The 22723-nt window shown below is 36.6% G+C and overlaps 1 protein-coding gene across 1 annotated transcript; it reads right to left on the reverse strand.

The window, feature by feature from the left end:
- Positions 1-5664: 5664 nt before the first annotated feature.
- Positions 5665-8816, reverse strand: LOC122035184 (disease resistance protein RPM1-like). Its single transcript, XM_042594589.1, has 2 exons — positions 8487-8816; positions 5665-8315 (listed from the first exon to the last, which is right to left on the reverse strand). Exons 1-2 carry the CDS (start codon positions 8721-8723, stop codon positions 5748-5750), a joined length of 2805 nt encoding a protein of 934 aa, XP_042450523.1. The 5' UTR covers positions 8724-8816; the 3' UTR covers positions 5665-5747.
- Positions 8817-22723: the final 13907 nt, after the last annotated feature.

Raw genomic sequence — 22723 nt, forward strand, 5'->3', positions numbered from 1 at the left:
AATATTCCTAAGTGTAATAGACCTAAAATCATATCCTCAAGACTTTTAGATCACTATGTGCCAACTAGATTGACTCTAGCAAAATTCCTCAAATGTGGTTGGCACATCCTAATTATCTTAGGAATACTTTCCATTTCATTTCCAAGGCTTGATTACACCTTGAGAATTCCTAAAGTGCCACCTTTTGCCATGATTAGGTTAACTACATATTCAAGTAAGGTTGGCACACCCTAACTCATCTAGCGTGATGAAATCACGCTCCGAGGAACCCAATACCTATTGGAGCTCATTGGGTTCACTAAATATTCACTAGGGATGACTTCCCTAGCAACCTTCCTAATGACCCTCCTAGGCTTTAAAACCTTGGTCATTTGGGACTCATCAAGATCCACTCTAGGGGTGACTCCCCTTGTGACCTTGATGATGGTCTTCCTAGCCCTAGATTTTGTTCCATAATCGAATGGAACATTGTGATAAGTGGGCTTGACCACTTGGGACTTAGGTTTGTGACCTAAACCTTTCTTGTCCTTGGACATTGGTTTTTGACCCTTAAACCCTAGAGATGACTTCTCTAAGTTCTTAAGAGCCTTTTCCAAAGTATCAAGTCTTGACCTCAAGACTTGATTCTCCTTCTCTAATACCTCAATTTTTAATTTTTCATTTTTCTTTGAGGTATTCCTAGGCATGTGTCTAGTTGATTTGGGATTTCTACCTAGGTTCTCCCTAACCTTAGATGAGTTAATCCTAGGATTGACATTCCTAGAGTTGTCCTTATCTAGACTCACATGTTTGGCACCTAAGCATGTGTATCGATTTCTAATGTTATCATGCTTACTATTATTAACAATAGCAATAAGGCTACTAGCATGTGTCTTAATATTATTGCAATAATGTGCCTTAGAGATTACCTTAGGGTTTGCCTTAGCTCCCCCTATCGATGTGCTCGTCTTCTTGTCCTTGTGAGGTTGCCTCCCCCTCGGACATTGGCTCCGATAATGTCCCCTTCGCTTGCATTGGAAGCACACCACGTGCTCCTTGCCCTTGCATATCGGGACTTCGTCTTCCTTGACTTTTGGTGCCGGTGGAGTCTTCCTAATCCTCCTTGGACACTTAGTCTTGTAATGTCCATACTCCCTACACTCAAAGCACATTATGTGTAATTTATTGGAAATTGAAATGCTTGAGTTACCTAGGGTTGAGGATGGATGAAGACTTTCTTCTTCATCCCTTCCGGAGGTAGTAGCTTCTTCCTCTTGCTCCATTCTTGAAGAAGAACTCTCCTCCTCTTCTTCCTTAGATGTTGAGTAGCCCTCAACTTCTAATTCCTCTCCTCCATGATGTGAGCTACTTGGCTCACTTGACTCCTCTTCATGGCTTGAAGTGGAGTTCCCCTCATGGAACTTAGCCAAGTTGTTCCACAACTCCTTGGCATTGTTGTATCCACCTATCCTACACAAAACATCATTAGGTAAAGAAATTTCAAAAATTTTCAATACCTCATCGTTGACTAGGGATTGGTGGACTTGTTCCTTGGTCCACTCCTTCTTCTCTAGGGTTTCTCCTTTCTTGTCCATCGGAGGCTTGAAACCTAATTGAACACAACTCCAATTTTCAAGGTTAGTCATAAGAAAATATTTCATTCTTACCTTCCAAAACGCGAAGTCGTCGCGATCGTAGAAGGGTGGAATCGTGACATCTTCTCTAAATAGATTCATTCTCTAGCTCTTGTGCTCCCCCGGGTGTTGATCCAAACGAAGAGCGACCTCGCTCTGATACCACTTGTTAGGATCGATGTACGCGGCTAGAGAGGGGGGGTGTGAATAGCCGACCCCAAATTCTCTCGTTTCTTCCTACGATTAGGGTTAGTGCAGCGGAAATAACAAATAGAAACAAAAAAGGAGAAGCAAACCTCAACACGAAGATGTAACGAGGTTCGGAGATGATATTCCTACTCCTCGGCGTGTCCGTAAGGTGGACGAAGCCTATCAATCCGTCGGTGGATGAGTCCCCGGAAAACCAGCTAATATAAACTCCTTATGGGTGGAGAAACCTCGCCACAAAAACTTACAACAACAAGAAGGAGTACAAGTACAGCAAGAAGCAAAATACAATACAACTGTAAAACCTTTGCTTACTTGCCTTCTCTTCGACTAGATGAAGCAGCAGCTTCAAGCGACGCCTACAACAGCAGGAACCCAGCCGAAAGGAAGCTCACGCGAAGCTTAGACGAGAGCTCAGCAAAGCTCGATCACTATTAGGAGTAGGAAGAGGAAGAACTTCCAGAAGGAAGAAGCAGTTCTGTAGTGCCTCTCGATCTCCTTTTATAACCTGCGAAGAAGAAGACACATAAACTAGTCGTTGTGTCGCAACGGCTAGGGCCTGGACCGATCAGGCTCCAACCTGATCGGTCCACACTTGTCCCTGATCGGTCTTGGGAACCGATCAGGCTAAGCCTGGACCGATCAGGATATGTCCTGATCGGTCCAGGAGGAGTCTGATCGGTCCTCTGGACCGATCAGCCTTTCTCCTTCTTCTCTTCTGTTTGCTTCCTGATCGGTCTTCAGACCGATCAGTAAGCTCACAGAGGCACACTGATCGCTTTCTGATCGGTCTCCAGACCGATCAGGAAACCACAGTATCACTGGATCGGTCTGCCGACCGATCCAATGGTTAGGTTAGAGCTTCCCAGCTCTAAACCCTAACGCCTAGTCTAGAGAACGAGCTACCGAACCCTCTCTGACCTAGTCCGGAGAACGAGCTACCGAGCCCTCTCCGACTTCCAGGTCCGGTCCAGAGAACGAGCTACCGAGCCCTCTCTGACCTAGTCCGGAGAACGAGCTACCGAGCTCTCTCCGACTTCCCATGCCAAGTTTCCATACTTGGACTTCTCCGTGCCAAGTCTCCATACTTGGACTTTTCCCGTGCCAAGCTCCCTGCTTGGACTTTTCACCAGATATCTGGTCAACCTTAACCCATCTGGATTTCCCTTGCCTGGTTTCACTCACCAGGACTTTCCAACTGCCTAGCTTCACTCACCAGGACTTTCACAACTACTTGGCTTCACTCACCAGGACTTCCAAACTGCATGGCTTCACTCACCAGGACTTCCAAACTGCCTGGCTTCACTCACCAGGATTTTCACTCTGCCTAACATCCCAGTTAAGACTTCCCAGTCAAGTATCTGGTCAATCTTGACCTGCTTGACTCTTCTTCATTCAACCTGATCAGACCCTGATCAGTATCTCTCCGCATGGACAACTGCACCTGCATTGTCCATGTCTACATGTCTTTTTGTATCGTCAAACATCGTCAAACATAACTCGTCAAACATCAAAACACAACTCGAGTCAAGTCTACTCGAGTCTGGTCAACCAGGTCAACCTTGACCTAAGTAGATTTTACACTCTACTTATGAAAAATATAGACAAATATATTAAATTTATTTATTAGAATAAAATTATAAATTTTAACAAGAATATTATATTTTTCTAAAATATATAATTTAGTTTTTAATGAATATTTAAATTTATAATTTATATTTATTAAGCTCGTTTAGGCTCGATAAAAGCTCAAATAAGCTCGTGAGCCATGAATATATTCGTTAAATAAAGCTCGAACTCGACTCGATTATAAACAAGCCAAACTTAAATATCCAAGAGTTCGGCTCGGATTGATTACACCCCTAACAACAAGCTAGTTTTAAATAAAATAAAAACTCAAGTTGTATAATTTTAGTTGGTAAGTCATATTATTTTAATAAAAAGTCAAATTGTATTCTTTTATTTAGTCAAGTTGTATTAGGCAGCTATGGGAAAGATATTATATTTGAATAATTAATTTTGATTATGCCAGCTAATTAAGTTGAATCTGGGTCAATTTTACTTTAAAATAATACTATTTTTTTTAATATATATATATATATATATATATATATATATATATATATATATATATATATATATATATATTAAAATTTAAATAAAATAAAAACTCTAGTATATATATATAGACAAGGTCTGTGTTCATCCTGCCAGCAGCGAGGAGAATAAAGTAAAGAATTATTTTTTAGCTGTCCTTATTTATTTGAATAAAATTTAAAAGAAGATTAATTTGATTGATTTCAAATAATTATTTTTATTTAATAATTTGACATATAAGAATCAAGAAATTAAAGAAAAAATAATAACAATTTGCACTACTTATTTAGATTCTTTTTTTTAAGAAACGAGCCACTCAAATGAAAATCCTCAAGAGCCTATTATGAGCTTAACTGATGATCAATACAAATTTAATAAGACATAATTTTTAACTCGGGAATTGAAATTATACTCTATCGAATTTCATATATGCATAATTTAAAAATCTACATTTGTGAAACTCATAACTGCTAACTTTCAAATCCAAAATATACCATTTAGACCCTCAACTAAGTCTCTAAAAATTTTATTATTATTTTTAGTAAATTCTATTTTATGCTACTCAGGGTAATTTTGATATTTTTAGTATTTATGAGTTCTATTTTATCTATATCAACATCTTATTATGTTAATTTTGGTTTTTCCAAGATATTTCATTTTATAGAAAGATGACTTTTCTTTTTGCACTAATCTCCTTTCTTAGTCTTAGGATGTAGAATCTATATAAGTACATGTATACCTGTTTGAGGAATTAATCCTCTATTATGAATAATAGTTTCTTTTTTCTGGGTGGTTTCTTTTCTTGTTTTCTCTCCAATCTCCTTTCTCATTAGCCCGTAGAATAATCGCTATATTGTCTAGCGTTAGTTGGTGTTTGATTCGACAGTGTCTAATTAAGAAAGTCGAGCGTCATATCCAATGGAAGATCATCATGGTCTTGGTTGTGGTCGCAACAATAGGTAGGTTGTGGCTGAGAAAGCCTCTCACCGTGATCATAACGTTCTTGACATAATGGCGATAGAGGATCTACAGAGGGCAAGTTGCAGGCTTAACTCAATGTCTAGCTAAGGCGATGCGAATTATTGAGGCTCATGGGCACTTAGATCGTGGGATCTCAGATCATATATCTGACCTTTCCTTCCAGAACCCTTTTCACCAATAAGCTACATACCAGGAACATCATATTTGGGAGAGGCATTATGAAGACTTTGGTTTTCGGGTTGAACTGCTCGAATTTTTTTATCATGTTACAAGCAGAGAGTTTCATCGATTGGTTGAACAAAATTGAACGAATCCTTGAGTATAAGTAGATTTTAGATCGGATGAAGATGAAGTTGATTGCTATAGACTTAAGGGCATGAAGGTGTTGTATATTCTTCACTACCGTGCCAGAGCATGAAGGTGTTGTATCTCCTAGATACAATTTTTATTTTGTTGATTTTTTAAAATCTTGGACACATTTTTTATGAAATATTAGATAATTAGAGGAAAATAAATTTTCATGCCTTAAGAAAATTTTATTGTGAAATAGGCAAAAAAAAATGATTATGAAATCCAGCATCTTGCAAATTGATGGATCAAATATCAACCTAAATAATTATTTAATTTAGGACTAATTCTCTTATTAGTATTCAACGTAAATAATTTCTTATTTTATAGTTTGATAGATAAAAGTCAATAGAGCGTCTATTTTTTTTTAAAAAAAAATCATGAACAAATAATTCAATTATTGACTTTATAATATTACAAAATATATATAGTACAAGACTCCGTAAATATTCCCTTTAGGGCTATTTTATACATGAACAAATATAAAAAAAAAAACATATTTTAATTGCTTATTGAATCAACAACAACATTTCGAGTACCTCTAATTCTTTGTAGGAATTCGTTATCATCGTCATTTCTTAATTTTTCCACTAGCTCCTCAGGTAGGGCACATAGTTCGAGACTTTGGAGATTGGTGAGAAACTCGATACCAGGAGGGATCATTCTTAATTCTCCAAGACTACTCATTATTAGCTTAAGTAAATTTGGCATGGCACCTTCCTCTATCACAATGTTATTTAAGTTCCTCAAAGTCTCCAAGTAAAGTACCTTAAGATTAAGGAACCAACCTGTTCTAAAGTGCAGTTTTTGTCCGTCATATGAATCTTCCCACAATGTTAACTCCACTAGCTTATGCAATTGTCCGAGTGAAGGAAGTGGATCTTCGATTAAATGTGACGACATCAGTTGCACATATGTGAGTTCTTCACAAGAGCAAATAAATTTAGGCATTTTACCTTCAAATAATCTACCAGACAATGTCAACTTCTGAAGTGGAGGAGGTGGAGAATTTAATATTTCAAAGTTGAGCTGTTCTTCACTCCTTGCAGACAAGCATAAACTATGAAGTTTAGTCAGCTTAGTCAATGAGGTGCAAAGCTGAGGACAATGGGCATATTCCACCGATACAACTGCCAATGTTCGGAGCTCTTTCATGTCTTCCAATTGTTGTACAAGGTTCTTGTTTGCTTTAACTTGTCTGAGGGTTTGTAGGTTCTTCCACTGCCGTGCCCCTTTGTGAGTTGGAACACATCCAACTACAGTTGACCCCCCAAATTCAATTTCACGTGCAAACATAAATAGGTGACAAAGTTGCTTCAATTGTGTCACACCACGTGGGAGCTTCACTATAGTGGAACAACGGAGGTCAAGTGTTTCCAAACTCTGGAGCTTTTGGATATTGTTGGGAAGTTTTTCCACTTTTGTACCCCTCAAACCCAAATAGTGAAGGTTAAACAAGGCTGAAATTTCATTTGGTAAGTTGGAGATTGGCTGAAATTCCAGCTCCAACACCCTCAACATTTTGAAACTAATTAAGATTGCACTTAGGGAATCTGAACTAGAATTGCATGTTGAGAACATAACCAAAGAGCGAAGTTGTGAAAGGCTCAGGCTCTTATCTAAATCAAGGGATTCATCATTTGTTTGGATGGAAAGGCGGCGAGTTTGAAAGTCCGAACCTGATTGTGAACCATCAAGAATCATGCTAAATTTTGCCTTTCTAGATATTGCTAGTGTTACCTCTCTTACAACGTCATGCATTTTGAAAGCCTGAAGTCTCCCAAATGCATTTCTGTTAACCACCTGAAGCATGGACCGATCCACAAGTTCAGCAAGATAGTCTTCAGCCTCCTCTTCCATTGATCTGTTACTGCTCTTTGCCTCCACAAATCCTTCAGCTACCCACAATCGGATTAGTTTCTTCCTCTTTATTAGATAATCTTCAGGGAAGATGCTACAATATACAAAACAATTCTTTAGATAGTAAGGCAAATCATTGAAGCTCAGGTTGAGAATATTCTTCACTTTATCTAGCGCAGGGTTGTTTTCAAATTCCCATTGAAGGTTATCATAGGCTTTCTTCCATTCAGTTTCACTCTTTTCCTTGAATGATAATAAACTGCCAATTGCTACAATAGCTAATGGTGAGCCTTGACATTTGTTCAAAATCCTACCGGTGTAATCCTCAAGCTCTTTTGGACAATCTTTATTGTTCTCTCTTCGAAATGCCTTCTTGCAAAACAAAATCCATGCATCTTTTTCATTAAGTTGTTGCAGCTTCATGATATGTTCTTCATTTGCTATCCTTGCTACTTCATGCATTCTAGTGGTAATAATTAGTCTACTTCCATTGTTGCTATCAACAAAAGCACAACTAATATCATTACACAAGTCTGCTTGCCAAACATCATCTAACACAATTATATATCTCTTTTGTTGCAAACTTTCTTTGATGATGTCAAATAACTCTAATCGTTGCATGGTAGTGATACCATTTGGGACAAGTTCCTTTTGTCCCTTGAAGATTTCCTGGATCATTATTCTTAGGAGTTCTTCCAGTGCACTATAAGTTTTTGAGACTGTAACCCATACCTGACAATCAAAGTGATTCTTCACGGTTTTATTGCGGTAGACATTTGCAACGAGAGTAGTTTTCCCATGACCGCCCATTCCCCATACTGCAATTGCAGTCATCTTCCTGCAAGTATCAGCATTAGTCAACCACGAAAGCAACTTAGATTTGTTATCTTCTATCCCCACTAAATCATCTTCATCGGTTAACATGGGTGAATAAGCTCGATAATGATGTGTGTCTCTTTCTGAATTCTTCACTCCATCCTCATTGCCACTTATTGTTATACCAAATCGATCTCTCCTGCTTGAAAGTTCAGAAAGATCTTTCTCTGTCTTTTCTAACCGAGAATCAATACCACGCCAAGCCTTAGCAAGATTGAAACAAAGGTCAGATGGTGCCATGAGATAATTCTTCCATGTCATTTCCCGTTGTCTTCCAACCAGATAAAGGTATTCATCGATGATGTCTTCTATCTCGAAGGCGACCTTCCTCACCTAATACACAATTCATGAAAAATTTGGTGCTTATTTTTATGGCTATGGCACCAATTGTTTGATTGAATTCCACAAAAAGCAAGTATAATAAACAAAAAGAATATTGAGAACTAATGCATACATTGAGGAATAAAAGATTAAAAGTCATAGAAGTAAAGGAAATGGTGTCACCTGTTCGATCCAAGCCTCGAGTGGTTTGTTAGTAGCAGCAATAGTGGACCAATTAGAACCTTCGAGGAAGGCCTTCATCACTATGAACTCGTCGGTGATTCGTCTCACTTTCGCGTGAATCTGATCTAAAGGTGGAGTTGTGTGCTGCAGCAGTAGCTGAGAGCATCTGCTCTGCGCTTGGTCGAATGCGACTTGGGCGAGCTTGTTGATCAGCAAGGAGATGAAAGCAGCCTCCATATCTAGAGATAGCTATCTGCCTTTGCCAATCTCAACTCCGACTGGTGTTTTGTTCGTTGAAGTTTGTGTTCTTAGTTTTGTAGCTAGCATCAGTTGAGCATTCATAAGCTTACCTATAATTAATAAATAAATAAATGAATAATTAACAGGTGAAGTCGTATTATTTTAACACAATAAGTCAATCTAAATAATGCACTGACAGCCAACAAGTAGCTAAGTAAGTTGTACTAGCTATGGGAAAGATATTATATTTTAATAATTAAATTTGATTATGCCAGCTAAGTAAGTTGAATCTAGGATTCTAGGTCAATTTTACTTTAAAATAATACTATTTTTTATTGACAGTTGTTCATTTTTCTTTATTATATTAATTTTAAATTTCCAAATGCAAAGAAAGATCTTTAGCTCAGGACCCTTTCGGAGGTTATTTGTAGTTCGGACAGGCTACAACTAACAAAAAAAAAAAAAAAAAAAATTGATGAATTTAATAAATTAAATAATAAAGTTTCTCTATGTTTCGATATTTGGAGTGATCATTGGCAAACGCATTCGTATATGGGTGTGATTTACCATTAGATTGATAACTCTTGGAACCTCCAAAAAAGATTATTAACTTATAGAGTTTTTGATGAATCACATAATGCTCATAACATCACACAATTATTATGTTTAATTTTAGAAGAATATGGCTTAACTCATAAAATATTTTCAATATCATTAGATAATGCTAGTTCCAATACCATTTGTATAGAAGATTTAAAATTTGTTTGTCAATCTATTATTGGCGGTTTATTTTTTTCATATTCGTTGTGTATGTCATGTTTTAAATTTATACGTTCAAGATGGTTTAAAAATTTTAGAAAGTTATATTATACAATTAGAATTGTAATTTCTTATTTATGGTCTCATCCATCTATAATAAAACAATGTGGTAGATTTTGTAAAATTAATGGAATGAGACCTAAAAAATTTCCACGTGATGCACCAACACGTTGGAATCCAACATACCAATTATTACAAGATTCATTTCAATATAAAGAATTATTATGTTCATTTTTTGCACAAAATACTAATACTAATATATATTTATTTTCACAACAATGGAATATTTGTAGTAGTATTTGTGAAATTTTAAAAGTATTTAATGATGCAACCAAACAGCTTTCCGGTGGTTATTATCCCACTTCTCAATTAGTTTTAGAAAATTTTTCTAATATAGTATTAATTTTAAATGAACATATTAATAATGAATCTTTATCTCCTTGTATCTTAGCTATGAAAACTAAATGAGAAAAATATTTTTATTTAATTCCTGAAATTTATTTAATTGCATTTGCTTAACTTATATTATAACGCTTTAATTCCAATTAAAGATTCTTCTCTCCCTGATCCAAATATTATATATAATATTAGAATTTATTTATATGATATTTATAATTAATATTATGCAAAATATAGAACACAAATTAATATTTCTGAAATACAACAAAATACTAGTAGTAATTTAAAACTTACAAAAACACAACTTTTATTAAAAGAACGGACAAAACGTCCATGATGATTCTTAAGTTCCACACAGGAACTTGAGAATTATTTTACGACTTCTTATGATTTTAATGAAGCAGATAGCGAAAATTTCGATATCTTAAAGTGGTGATCACAGAAGGCTCAAAGCTTTCCCGTCCTCTCCGTGATCAACAACAACAACAACAACAATCAAGCCTTTTCCCACTAGGTGGGGTCGGCTGTATGAATCCTTTTACGCCATTGAGCTCTATCTCCTATTATATCATCATCTATATTTAAATAAATTTTATCTTATTTTATTGTTGCTAACCAAGTCTTTTTTGGTCTTCCTCTCCCTCATTTGATATGCATGTTTATCATAGTTTCACATCGCCTAACTGGAGCATTTATTGGTCGTCTAAGTACATGTCCGTACCATCTTAAACGTGTCTCTCGGAGTTTGTCCTCAATAGATGCAACTCCGACTTTCTCTCTAATGCTCTCATTCCTTATTTTGCCCATCTTCGTATGTCCACACATTCACCTTAACATCCTCATCTCTGCAACTCTCATCTTATGCTCATGTGCTCAAGTCATAGCCGAACATTCAGCTTCATATAACATAGCAGGTCTAATAGTGGTTTTATAGAATTTACCTTTAAGTTTAAGAGGTATTTTACGGTCACATAAAACACCCGACGCTCCCCTCCATTTCACCCATCCTGCTTGTATTCTATGTAAGACGTCTCGCTAAATCCCTCCATCATTTTGTAAAAATGATCCTAAATATTTAAATCTCTCGGTTTTGGATAACTTGTCCTCTCCTATCTTAACAATTGTTTCATTACTTCTAATATTGCTAAACTTAAATTCCATATATTCTGTCTTTAATCTACTAAGCTTAAAACATTTCCCTTCTAGTGTTTCCCTGCAAGATTCTAGCTTAGCATTTACTCCTTCACGTGTCTCATCTACCAAAATAATATCATCTGCAAACAACATGTACCACGGTACTGTGTCTTGAATGTGCGCAGTGAGTTCGTCCATAATTAGTGTAAAAAGATAAGGACTTAGGGTTGATCCTTGATGTAACATTATCTTTATTGGAAATGCTTCAGTTATTCCACCTGAAGTCTTTACTCTGGTCGTTACATCCTCATACTTATCCTTAATTAGTTCAATATATGTTATGTTAACCAAATTAATCGAAAACCGATTTAGTGTTGGCTAACCGAATCAAATCAAAGTTTTACTAAAACTGAATTAACCGAATTAGTTATTTCAGTTAACACCAAATTTACTAAATTTATTTAAAATAATAATAAAAAATTTATACAAAATTAATATAAAATTAACTAAAATAATTGAATTAACCGAATGCTCACTCCTACCAACTCGTATTATTTTAATACAACAAGCTAGTTTTAAATAAAATAAAACTCAAGTGGTATAATTTTAGTCGACAAGTCATGTTATTTTAATAAAACGTCAAATCGTATTCTTTTATTTAGTCAAGTTGTACTAGCCAGCTATGGGAAAGATATTATATTTGAATAATTAAATTTGATCATGTCAGCTAAGTAAGTTGAATATAGGTCAATTTTACTTTAAAATAATACAGTGGTTCATTTTTATTTATTATATTAATTTTAAATTTCCAAATGTAAAGAAAGGTCTTTAGATCATCTCCAACCTACATTATTAAATTTAGTATAATTTTCACATTAAAATAGTACAATTTCAACATCAAATATTATTTCAACTCCAATCTCTCCACACCATATCACATCAAAAAGAAATATTCTTTAGAATATTATATTATTCTTATTAATTTTTTATATGATAATTATTATATTTAAAATTAATACTTCTTAAAATTTTTAATAAATGTAATTATAATTAAAATATATTAAATAAAATTAAAATAATAAATTTAATAAATTAAATATTTACAAATATACATAATAAAATTTAAATATGCTATTAAATACACTTAATTTAAATTTATAATAAATAATAATTACATTTAAATATACTATAAATAAAGATAAAGAAAATAATAATTATTAATTAATTACATTTGATTTTATAATAATATAATAAAATTAAAAAAAAATTCTCTCCATCACCAAATATGGTGATGTGAATAGTGCAACACCATAACCATATTTGGTGTGGGATTTGATGTATAGATTGGAACAATTTGGTGTTAAATTTACACTAAATTTGATGTTTTGGTGATGAGTTGGAGATGCCCTTAGCTCAGGATCCTTTCGAAGGTTATTTGTAGTTCAGACAAGGGACGGATCCTTGGTCCATAAATTGTGGACTAGAGGACAATTTATTATTTTAGACCTTTAATTTAGATAAATCTCATCTATTTATATGTAGGATCCATCTAAATTAAGAGTCCTTATATAATCCGTGTTCTAAAAAGCGTCAGTAAGCGTCGCTTAAGCGCGAAGCGAGGAAGAAAAGCTTCGCTTTAGGTGAAAGCGAGGAAAAAAGCGGTCAAAGTATGTTTGACCAAATTAAGCATGATTAAACGCGCTTAATAGCATATAAGCGCGATTTTTTATTTATAATTTTAATTGATTTGTAAATTTTTAAAGAACAAAAGGAAATTTTTTTAGAAAAAACAAAGAGACACAACGTCTCTCAACTCTTGAGAAAAAAGTCATAATTTGTCATAAACTAGATGCTACAAGAGAAGTTTATGTCCAATTTAATGCAAGATTGATGAACAAGAAGAAGGACATGGATAAATTAGAGATTACTTGCACGTGATGGTAGCAAGGCACAATCTTGGATAGTTGAGGGTTGTGATGATGAAGTTGAGGTGGAGATTGACACTTTACCGTTTATATCGGATAATATGGAAGATGAGGTGAATGAACATGAGGAGATCAAATTAGAATCAGACAAGGAATTAGATAATATCAAGTTTTTTATATTTTTTTATTGTGAAAACTGAAAATTAATGGATATTATAAACTTTGTGACTTTTATCTTTCTAAACATGTGAGAAATTTATGCATGAACGTTAAATTTATCATATTTAAATATTATTTGATCTATTTATTTGTTTAAAATAATTAAATTTTATTTAAAAATAAAAAATGCTTTTTTACACTTAAAATTATTCAAAGCTCACTTAAATTTATAAAACTTGAAGCTTGGACTACGCTTCGTCACTCTTCATGTTTTTTAAAACATTAACTTAATTCAGACAGGCTACAGCTTCGTATTCCGTCATTGCCAGTGGCCACCAGCTGGCCAAAAGGGAATGGCTGGTATTTTATTTTCTTACGAGTGTGAACACAAAGTCAAGCGTATTATTTTAATACATTAATAAGCCAATTTAAATAAAATAAAAACTGTAGTTGTATTATTTCATTTGGCCAACTCGTATTATTTTAATACAACAAGCTAGTTTTAAATAAAATAAAAACTCAAGTGGTATAATTTTAGTCGGGAAGTCATATTATTTTAATAAAACGTCAAATCGTATTCTTTTATTTAGTCAAGTTGTACTAGCCGGCTATGGGAAAGATATTATATTTGAATAATTAAATTTGATTATGCCAGCTAATTAAGTTGAATCTAGGTCAATTTTACTTTAAAATAATACTATTTTTTTATTATATATATATAAATCATAGTTGTTGTAAGACCAAAGACTGAGCCCATTAATGCTGATGTAAGATCAATCTATCATTTTTTAGGTAGGAGTAGACTTTATATCTTCTATATTTCTCTATCCTTAAATTCATTTCTTAGGTTGTATAAGGCGGCAAAGTAATATATCATTTTTAGGCTTCCTCCCTGTTAAAGAATCATTGAGCTACTTTTCTTTTGATATTATCAATTAATCTGTTTATGGAAAGTTCACGTGTATACTTTAACAAAACATTTAAATTCTCTGCATAATTGGTGGTTAGTATTGTGTACCTTCTCCCAGTAAAATGTGCATTAGCCCATCTTTTAAGGTTAATGTCCTGAAGACACTTATGGGCATCTAGATGTTTTTCAAGCATGCACTACATTATGACATCATATTGGAATATTGTGTTTGCTCATGCTTCTACCTAAAATAATCCTAAAGCTGACCTATTGCCAATATCTATTATCATATTGTAAGACATGTGGTGGCAACAAAAAGCATAATGGGCGGTTAGGTAGACTTTTCTAACTACTAATATAATGTCACGGTGTCTATTTGATACTATACTCATTGACTATGCATCAACAACAAAGAATCTCTTCATATGATCCAAAAACCACTCTCATACAGACCCATATTCAACTTTAGCGATTCCAAATGCTACTAGGAGGACATTCTTGTAGGACCGTTGGGCCGGCTAGGAGGGGGTTGTTGGATATCCTGCTAACACAAAAAAGAAAACAAACCCTCCTCGAACTCTTTAGGCTAACACTTGCATAATTAAGTTAAGCAGATAAATTAAAAGCATAAAGAAAAATGAGGCACAAAAGATTTACTTGGTTACAACCGATGTTGTTGTTAATCCAAGGAAGATTAAGCTCAATAAAACTCCTTCGGGCGGAGAAGCCTCGTACAACGTTGAAGTGCAAAAAATAGAAGCTTAGACTAAAAGAGAGTGTGCAAGCACTGGATTTACAATCAGTGAGTTCTGTTTAAGCTTCTGGACCAAGGCTATATTTATAGTCTTGGTCCGGGCACCTGGAAGGGTTCCGGGCGCCCTAGGGGGGATAAATTTTATCCCCCAACGGTCGGATCGAGTCAAAACTCGATCCTGTTGAAAAGTCGATTCCGGGCGCCAGGAAGGGTTCCGGGCGCCCGGAGCCCTAAGGTCAACATAAGTTGACTTTTCGACTCCGGTTCAGCTCGTCTCGATCCAGCTCATCTCGGTCCGGGTCTGTTCGCTCCGGCTCCGTTTGCTTGGGTGATCTCGGCCTTCCGGAATAGGGCTCACCCGAACCCATGTTCCGTCCTTCTCGAGCGTGCTTCCCTCCGGCTTCTCGTCCCTCGGAATTGCCGCGTGTTCCTTCTCGTCCACCAGCGTACTCATCCGCAGTCTTCGTCCCTCAGTCGCACCCCGTGCCAACCTTCGCGCTAGCTGCGTCTCTTGCTCCCCGAGCAATCTTCCGCTCCGGCTTTCGTCCCTCGGAACCACCGCGTGCGCTTCCTTCTCGTCCGCCGGTGTACTCTTCCGCAGCACCTCGTCCCTCGGACGCACCGCGTGCCGTCCTTTTCGCTGGCTGCGTCTTCCGCTCGAGTACCTGTACTCCTAAGCTCCTGCACACTTAGACACAAGGTTAAATACAACGCAGGACCTAACTTGACTTGTTGATCACACCAAAACAACCTTGGGGTTCCAACAATCTCCCCCTTTTTGGTGTGATCAACCCAAGTTAAGCTAGGGACAAAAATAGATATGAAATTAAACAGTTTATTGCAATAACATGCAACATGATAGATAAAATTAAATTTTAATCTCTACCTCCCCCTAGACTTATACTTTCTCTTCTCCCCCTTTGATCACAATAAAAATGGGGTTTCAAGAAAAACAATCTAAGGGTTAAAGACTTAGAAAAAAAATACCTCTAAACAAAAGAATTTCTAAGTCATTAAGATCCTTTTAGAGCAATTTCGAGAACTTTGAAAATTTTGCAATAATTTTCACCCAAAAAAAAATCATTCTAAGAAAATTTAGCAAAATTAATAACGTAAAAAATTTTCTTTGCATTTATTTAATTGTTGTTCTAATTCTCTTTATCAACAGGATTTAAATTTCCATTTTAATTTATCAAAACTTCTTAAATCACACTGTTTCAAATTTAAAGCCACAAATATTAAACATGCAACAATTTGTATCATGTTAATTTCTATTTTTTTTTTAATTTCAACTTCACAAAAATATTCAAATAGCATAAATTCTAACTTGATAAAATTCCTCAATATAAAAAAATCTTTCGGCAATGTGCAAAATTCGTTTGAAAGAATATTTTATAATTTGTCAGAATTTTTTAACAATAAGAATTTGCAGGAATCTATTAATAATAGGTTTCTTAATCCGAAAATATTTTTCGATGAATCAATTTCTAATTCATAAAACTTTTTCAATAAAGTAATTTCTACTTCCAAATTTTTAGGACCAGAAAAAGTTTTCGATAATATTTCTAAGTTGCATAATTCTTTCGAAAAACTTCTTTGTGATTCACAAAAGTTTTTTAGCAAAGTTTCCAACTTGCAAAATTCTTTTGTTAAGATATTTTGAAATTCGAAGAACTCTTTCGATAATATTTCAAATTTGCAGGATAAGTTTGACAATTGATTTTCTAATATAAAAAATTCTTTCGATGATTCGCAAAAATTTTCAGGCAATTCTTCGATTGAATCATTCAATTGATCAGAGGTTCGAGTCCATACCTGACTTACCTTGTCAGTAATTGAATCTCCCCCTATCGAGTTGCTTTCTTCCGAAGATTCTCCCCCTTCATCGATCTCGGGATGTACTTCGGCGGTTGTAGTACTTACCTCGATTTCGGACTCTTCTGTCGGTGGCTCGGTGTCTATTGAGGTGTCAGCTTCTGAAGGTTCTTCGTAGAGCTGCAAGAACTTTTCCCAAAGTTCTTTTGCGCTTTCATAATCTGCGACCTTTTTGAAATCTTCCTTTGGTATTACATTCAAAAGATAATATTTTGCTCGCCCATTTGCCATAGACTCCTCACGTTGCTTTTCGTTCTAGAGGCGTAGATCGAGTCCTTCTCCGTTCGTTTTCTTTGGTTCTTCATAACCAAATTTCATTATTAAAGAAATATCAGAATCTGAGTTAAGGTATACCTCCATGTTTTGTTTCCAGATGGAAAACTCCCCCTCGAATGCAGGTGGGTAGTCGCTAGCTCCGGCCATCGTTTTGTTGCTTCAGACGGCGGTTAGTCCTTCTGAGGCGTACTCGGCTCTGATACCACTTGTAGGACCGTTGGGCCGGCTAGGAGGGGGTTGTTGGATATCCTGCTAACACAAAAAGGAAAACAAACCCTCCTCGAACTCTTTAGGCTAACACTTGCATAATTAAGTTAAGCAGATAAATTAAAAGCATAAAGAAAAACGAGGCACAAAAGATTTACTTGGTTACAACCGATGTGGTTGTTAATCCAAGGAAGATTAAGCTCAATAAAACTCCTTCGGGCGGAGAAGCAGAAAACAGAAGCTTAGACTAAAAGAGAGTGTGCAAGCACTGGATTTACAATCAGTGAGTTCTGTTTAAGCTTCCGGACCAAGGCTATATTTATAGTCTTGGTTCCGGGCGCCTGGGGGGGGGGGGGATAAATTTTATCCCCAGCGGTCGGATCGAGTCAAAACTCGATCCTGTAGAAAAGTCGATTCCGAGCGCCTGGTCAAGTTGACTTTTCGACTCCGGTTCAGCTCATCTCGATCCAGCTCATCTCGGTCCGGGTCTGTTCGCTCCGGCTCCGTTTGCTTGGGTGATCTCGGCCTTCCGGAATAGGGCTCACCCGAACCCATGTTCCGGCCTTCTCGAGCGTGCTTCCCTCCGGCTTCTCGTCCCTCGGAATTGCCGCGTGTTCCTTCTCGTCCACCAGCGTACTCATCCGCAGTCTTCGTCCCTCAGTCACACCCCGTGCCGACCTTCGCGCTAGCTGCGTCTCTTGCTCCCTGAGCAATCTTCCGCTCCGGCTTTCGTCCCTCGGAACCACCGCGTGCGCTTCCTTCTCATCCGCCGGTGTACTCTTCCGCAGCACCTCGTCCCTCGGACGCACCGCGTGCCGTCCTTTTCGCTGGCTGCGTCTTCCGCTCGAGTACCTGTGCTCCTAAGCTCCTGCACACTTAGACACAAGGTTAAATACAACGCAGGACCTAACTTGACTTGTTGATCACACCAAAACAACCTTGGGGTTCCAACAATCTCCCCCTTTTTTGTGTGATCAACCCAAGTTAAGCTAGGGACAAAAATAGATATGAAATTAAACAGTTTATTGCAATAACATGCAACATGATAGATAAAATTAAATTTTAATCTCTACCTCCCCCTAGACTTATACTTTCTCTTCTCCCCCTTTGGTCACAATAAAAATGGGGTTTCAAGAAAAACAATCTAAGGGTTAAAGACTTAGAAAAAAAATACCTCTAAACAAAAGAATTTCTAAGTCATTAAGATCCTTTTAGAGCAATTTCGAGAACTTTGAAAATTTTGCAATAATTTTCACCCAAAAAAAAATCATTCTAAGAAAATTTAGCAAAATTAATAACGTAAAAAATTTTCTTTGCATTTATTTAATTGTTGTTCTAATGCTCTTTATCAACAGGATTTAAATTTCCATTTTAATTTATCAAAACTTCTTAAATCACACTGTTTCAAATTTAAAGCCACAAATATTAAACATGTAACAATTTGTATCATGTTAATTTCTATTTTTTTTTAATTTCAACTTCACAAAAATATTCAAATAGCATAAATTCTAACTTGATAAAATTCCTCAATATAAAAAATTTTTCGGCAATGTGCAAAATTCGTTTGAAATAATATTTTGTAATTTGCCAGAATTTTTTAACAATAAGAATTTGCAGGAATCTATTAATAATAGGTTTCTTAATCCGAAAATATTTTTCGATGAATCAATTTCTAATTCATAAAACTTTTTCAATAAAGTAATTTGTACTTCCAAATTTTTAGGACCAGAAAAAGTTTTCGATAATATTTCTAAGTTGCATAATTCTTTCGAAAAATTTCTTTGTGATTCACAAAAGTTTTTTAGCAAAGTTTCCAACTTGCAAAATTCTTTTGTTAAGATATTTTGAAATTCGAAGAACTCTTTCGATAATATTTCAAATTTGCAGGATAAGTTTGACAATTGATTTTCTAATATAAAAAACTCTTTCGATGATTCGCAAAAATTTTCAGGCAATTCTTCGATTGAATCATTCAATTGATCAGAGGTTCGAGTCCATACCTGACTTACCATGTCAGTAATTGATTCTCCCCCTATCGAGTTGCTTTCTTTCGAAGATTCTCCCCCTTCATCGATCTCGGGATGTACTTCGGCTGTTGTAGTACTTACCTCAATTTCGGACTCTTCTGTCGGTGGCTCGGTGTCTATTGAGGTGTCAGCTTCTGAAGGTTCTTCGTAGAGCTGCAAGAACTTTTCCCAAAGTTCTTTTGCGCTTTTATAATCTGCGACCTTTTTGAAATCTTCCTTTGGTATTACATTCAGAAGATAATATTTTGCTCGCCCATTTGCCATAGACTACTCACGTTGCTTTTCGTTCCAGAGGCGTAGATCGAGTCCTTCTCCGTTCGTGTTCTTTGGTTCTTCATAACCAAATTTCATTATTAAAGAAATATCAGAATCTGAGTTAAGGTATACCTCCATGTTTTGTTTCCAGATGGAAAACTCCCCCTCGAATGCAGGTGGGTAGTCGCTAGCTCTGGCCATGGTTTTGTTGATTCAGACGGCGGTTAGTCCTTCTGAGGCGTACTCGGCTCTGATACCACTTGTAGGACCGTTGGGCCGGCTAGGAGGGGGTTGTTGGATATCCTGCTAACACTAAAAGGAAAACAAACCCTCCTCGAACTCTTTAGGCTAACACTTGCATAATTAAGTTAAGCAGATAAATTAAAAGCATAAAGAAAAGCGAGGCACAAAAGCTTTACTTGGTTACAACCGATGTGGTTGTTAATCCAAGGAAGATTAAGCTCAATAAAACTCCATCGGGCGGAGAAGCCTCGTACAACGTTGAAGTGCAGAAAACAGAAGCTTAGACTAAAAGAGAGTGTGCAAGCACTGGATTTACAATCAGTGAGTTCTGTTTAAGCTTCTGGACCAAGGCTATATTTATAGTCTTGGTTCCGGGCGCCCTGGGGGGGGGGGGGATAAATTTTATCCCCCAACGGTCGGATCGATTCAAAACTCGATCCTGTTGAAAAGTCGATTCCGGGCGCCCGGAAGGGTTCCGGTCGGTTCCGGGCGCCCGGAGCCCTAAGGTCAACATAAGTTGACTTTTCGACTCCGGTTCAGCTCGTCTTGATCCAGCTCATCTCGGTCCGGGTCTGTTCGCTCCGGCTCTGTTTGCTTGGGTGATCTCGGCCTTCCGGAATAGGGCTCACCCGAACCCATGTTCCGGCCTTCTCGAGCGTGCTTCCCTCCGACTTCTCGTCCCTCGGAATTGCCGCGTGTTCCTTCTCGTCCACCAGCGTACTCATCCGCAGTCTTCGTCCCTCAGTCGCACCCTGTGCCGACCTTCGCGCTAGCTGCGTCTCTTGCTCCCCGAGCAATCTTCCGCTCCGGCTTTCGTCCCTCGGAACCACCGCGTGCGCTTCCTTCTCGTCTGCCGGTGTACTCTTCCGCAGCACCTCGTCCCTCGGACGCACCGCGTGCCGTCCTTTTCGCTGGCTGCGTCTTCCGCTCGATTACCTGTGCTCCTAAGCTCCTGCACACTTAGACACAAGGTTAAATACAACACAGGACCTAACTTGACTTGTTGATCACACCAAAACAACCTTGGGGTTCCAACAATTGTCATTAGCATCAATTGTTGTAGCCATCAACAACACACCCGGATACTTCCCTCTTAGATGTGTGACATCAATTTCAATCAATTTGCATAGACAAGACTTGAATATTCTTCTACAAGCTCCAAAACCCCAAAAATAGCGTTGGAAATGATTATCCCCATTCTTGTGTAGTGCCACATAGGTTTCAAGATCCCTGACTCTTAATTCATGTAGATATAGTGAAAAATCTCTATATGCTTGGTCATAATCTCCAACGACCTTCTTCATCTCTTTCTCTCGAGCTATATATGCTTTTCTATATGATATGATCACTCTAAACTTAAGTTTTATATCTGATATAATCATACATGGTTTGTACTGTTCATTAGCAGCAAATTGCTCTTCAAATAAAGATGCTACGAAGGAGGAAGAGCATGCTTGATGATCATCAGTATCCCTAATAGTGCCACATTGGTGTTCCTTTACATATTTCGTAAAAGTGAACTCTAGATCCCCTCGGGCAACTACTCTCCATGTACATGGTTAATTAAAGCAAATGACTTTTACTTTATTTTTTCGTGTGTTAACTGGGTTATATCTTATATGTTTAATCATGACATGTTTCACAAGTGTATTCTTGAACTCTTGTCGAGACGAAAAAATCTGTCCAAAACAAAATTCATGCTCATTTGTTGCATCTTCAATTGGCCTTTAGAGCAATCGAGAATTTAGAATGTATGGATCATCAACTATTGGGAACTCCTCCTCTAAGTCACTGTACTGCTCTGGGGGAATTTCATATTGTTCAATCTGCATATCATCAACTAAGTGTTAGAGTGTATACTAAAAGTCTAGTTTTTTGTAAATATTTATTTGAAATAAGAATCACATTGGTCATATGTCTACATTTATGTTAAATGTAGTTGTTCATTTAGTTTATATTGTAGATAACATGGTGTGTGGTGTCACACACAGAAGATCATGTTATCAGTTCCTTATAAATTATAAATAGTAGCTCACGATCAAAATGGATAGGGACAAACCATTGGAATGGTCGTAGTGTATTTTGGTATTAGTTTATCTTGACTATAAAATTACACTAGTAAACTATGAGTATATTGAGTAGGACCACTTGAGGTTGTTCCTTTTACACTGACTGTATTAAAAAAACAAGAGCTCTGTTATTATAGAAGTGTGTGTTCTTAATCCCGATATAATAACAAACACATATACTTAATATTTATTTCTTTAATTTATCAAAGGGTGAGATTTAGTTCGATAAATCAATAGGCCCGATAAGTTGGGAAATGATATTATTTATAGTGTGTATTATTTATTATAAAAGGAAACTGTGTCCTAGTGATCTGGCTTGATGATGTCCCCAAGAGGAACTCATAAGGATTGTCATGTAAACCCTGCAGGTGGATTCAGTCCGACATGACAATAAGGTTGAGTGGTACTACTCTTGGAGCTAGATATTAATTAAGTGAGTTGTCAGTAACTCATTTAATTAGTGGACATTCGATATCTTAAACACAGGGAGATTAACACACTCATGATAAGAAGGAGCCCATATAGTAATATGGGATTGGTGTGGTAGTTTAATAATAACTTTTTAGTGGTATGAGTTATTTTTGATGAACTTGAGTTGGGTGTTCGGGGCGAACACGGGAAGCTCAAGCTCATTGGGAGACCAAAACCAATTCCTCCTCTCGGTTTCTGTCGTAGCCTCTTAGTTATAAAGTTTAATATCCACCTAAAGCCTAGCTTCTTACCCATCCTTATGTGCCCGGCTAAGCCAAGCTTGGTGGAGCCCAAGCAAGGGCCGGCCAAGCCAAGCCTTGGATGGAACCAAGTTGTGGTCGGCCCTAGCTTGGAGCCTAAGCAAGGTGGTCGGCCATCATTAAATTAAAAGGAGTTTTTAAATTTTAAAATCTTTCCTTTCGTGGAAGATATGGTTTTAAAAGAAAGTCAAAAAAAAATTAAAATCTTTTAAAA

Source organism: Zingiber officinale, chromosome 11B (assembly GCF_018446385.1).
Source record: "Zingiber officinale cultivar Zhangliang chromosome 11B, Zo_v1.1, whole genome shotgun sequence".
Lineage (NCBI taxonomy): Eukaryota > Viridiplantae > Streptophyta > Magnoliopsida > Zingiberales > Zingiberaceae > Zingiber > Zingiber officinale.

Bases quoted from the DNA above. Each gene is read 5' to 3' on its own strand.
- LOC122035184 (XM_042594589.1), bottom strand. From the start codon at position 8,723: ATGGAGGCTGCTTTCATCTCCTTGCTGATCAACAAGCTCGCCCAAGTC. The intron at 8,316-8,486 runs GTGACACCATTT...ATTGTGTATTAG, and splicing joins TCGAGGCTTGGATCGAACAG to GTGAGGAAGGTCGCCTTCGA.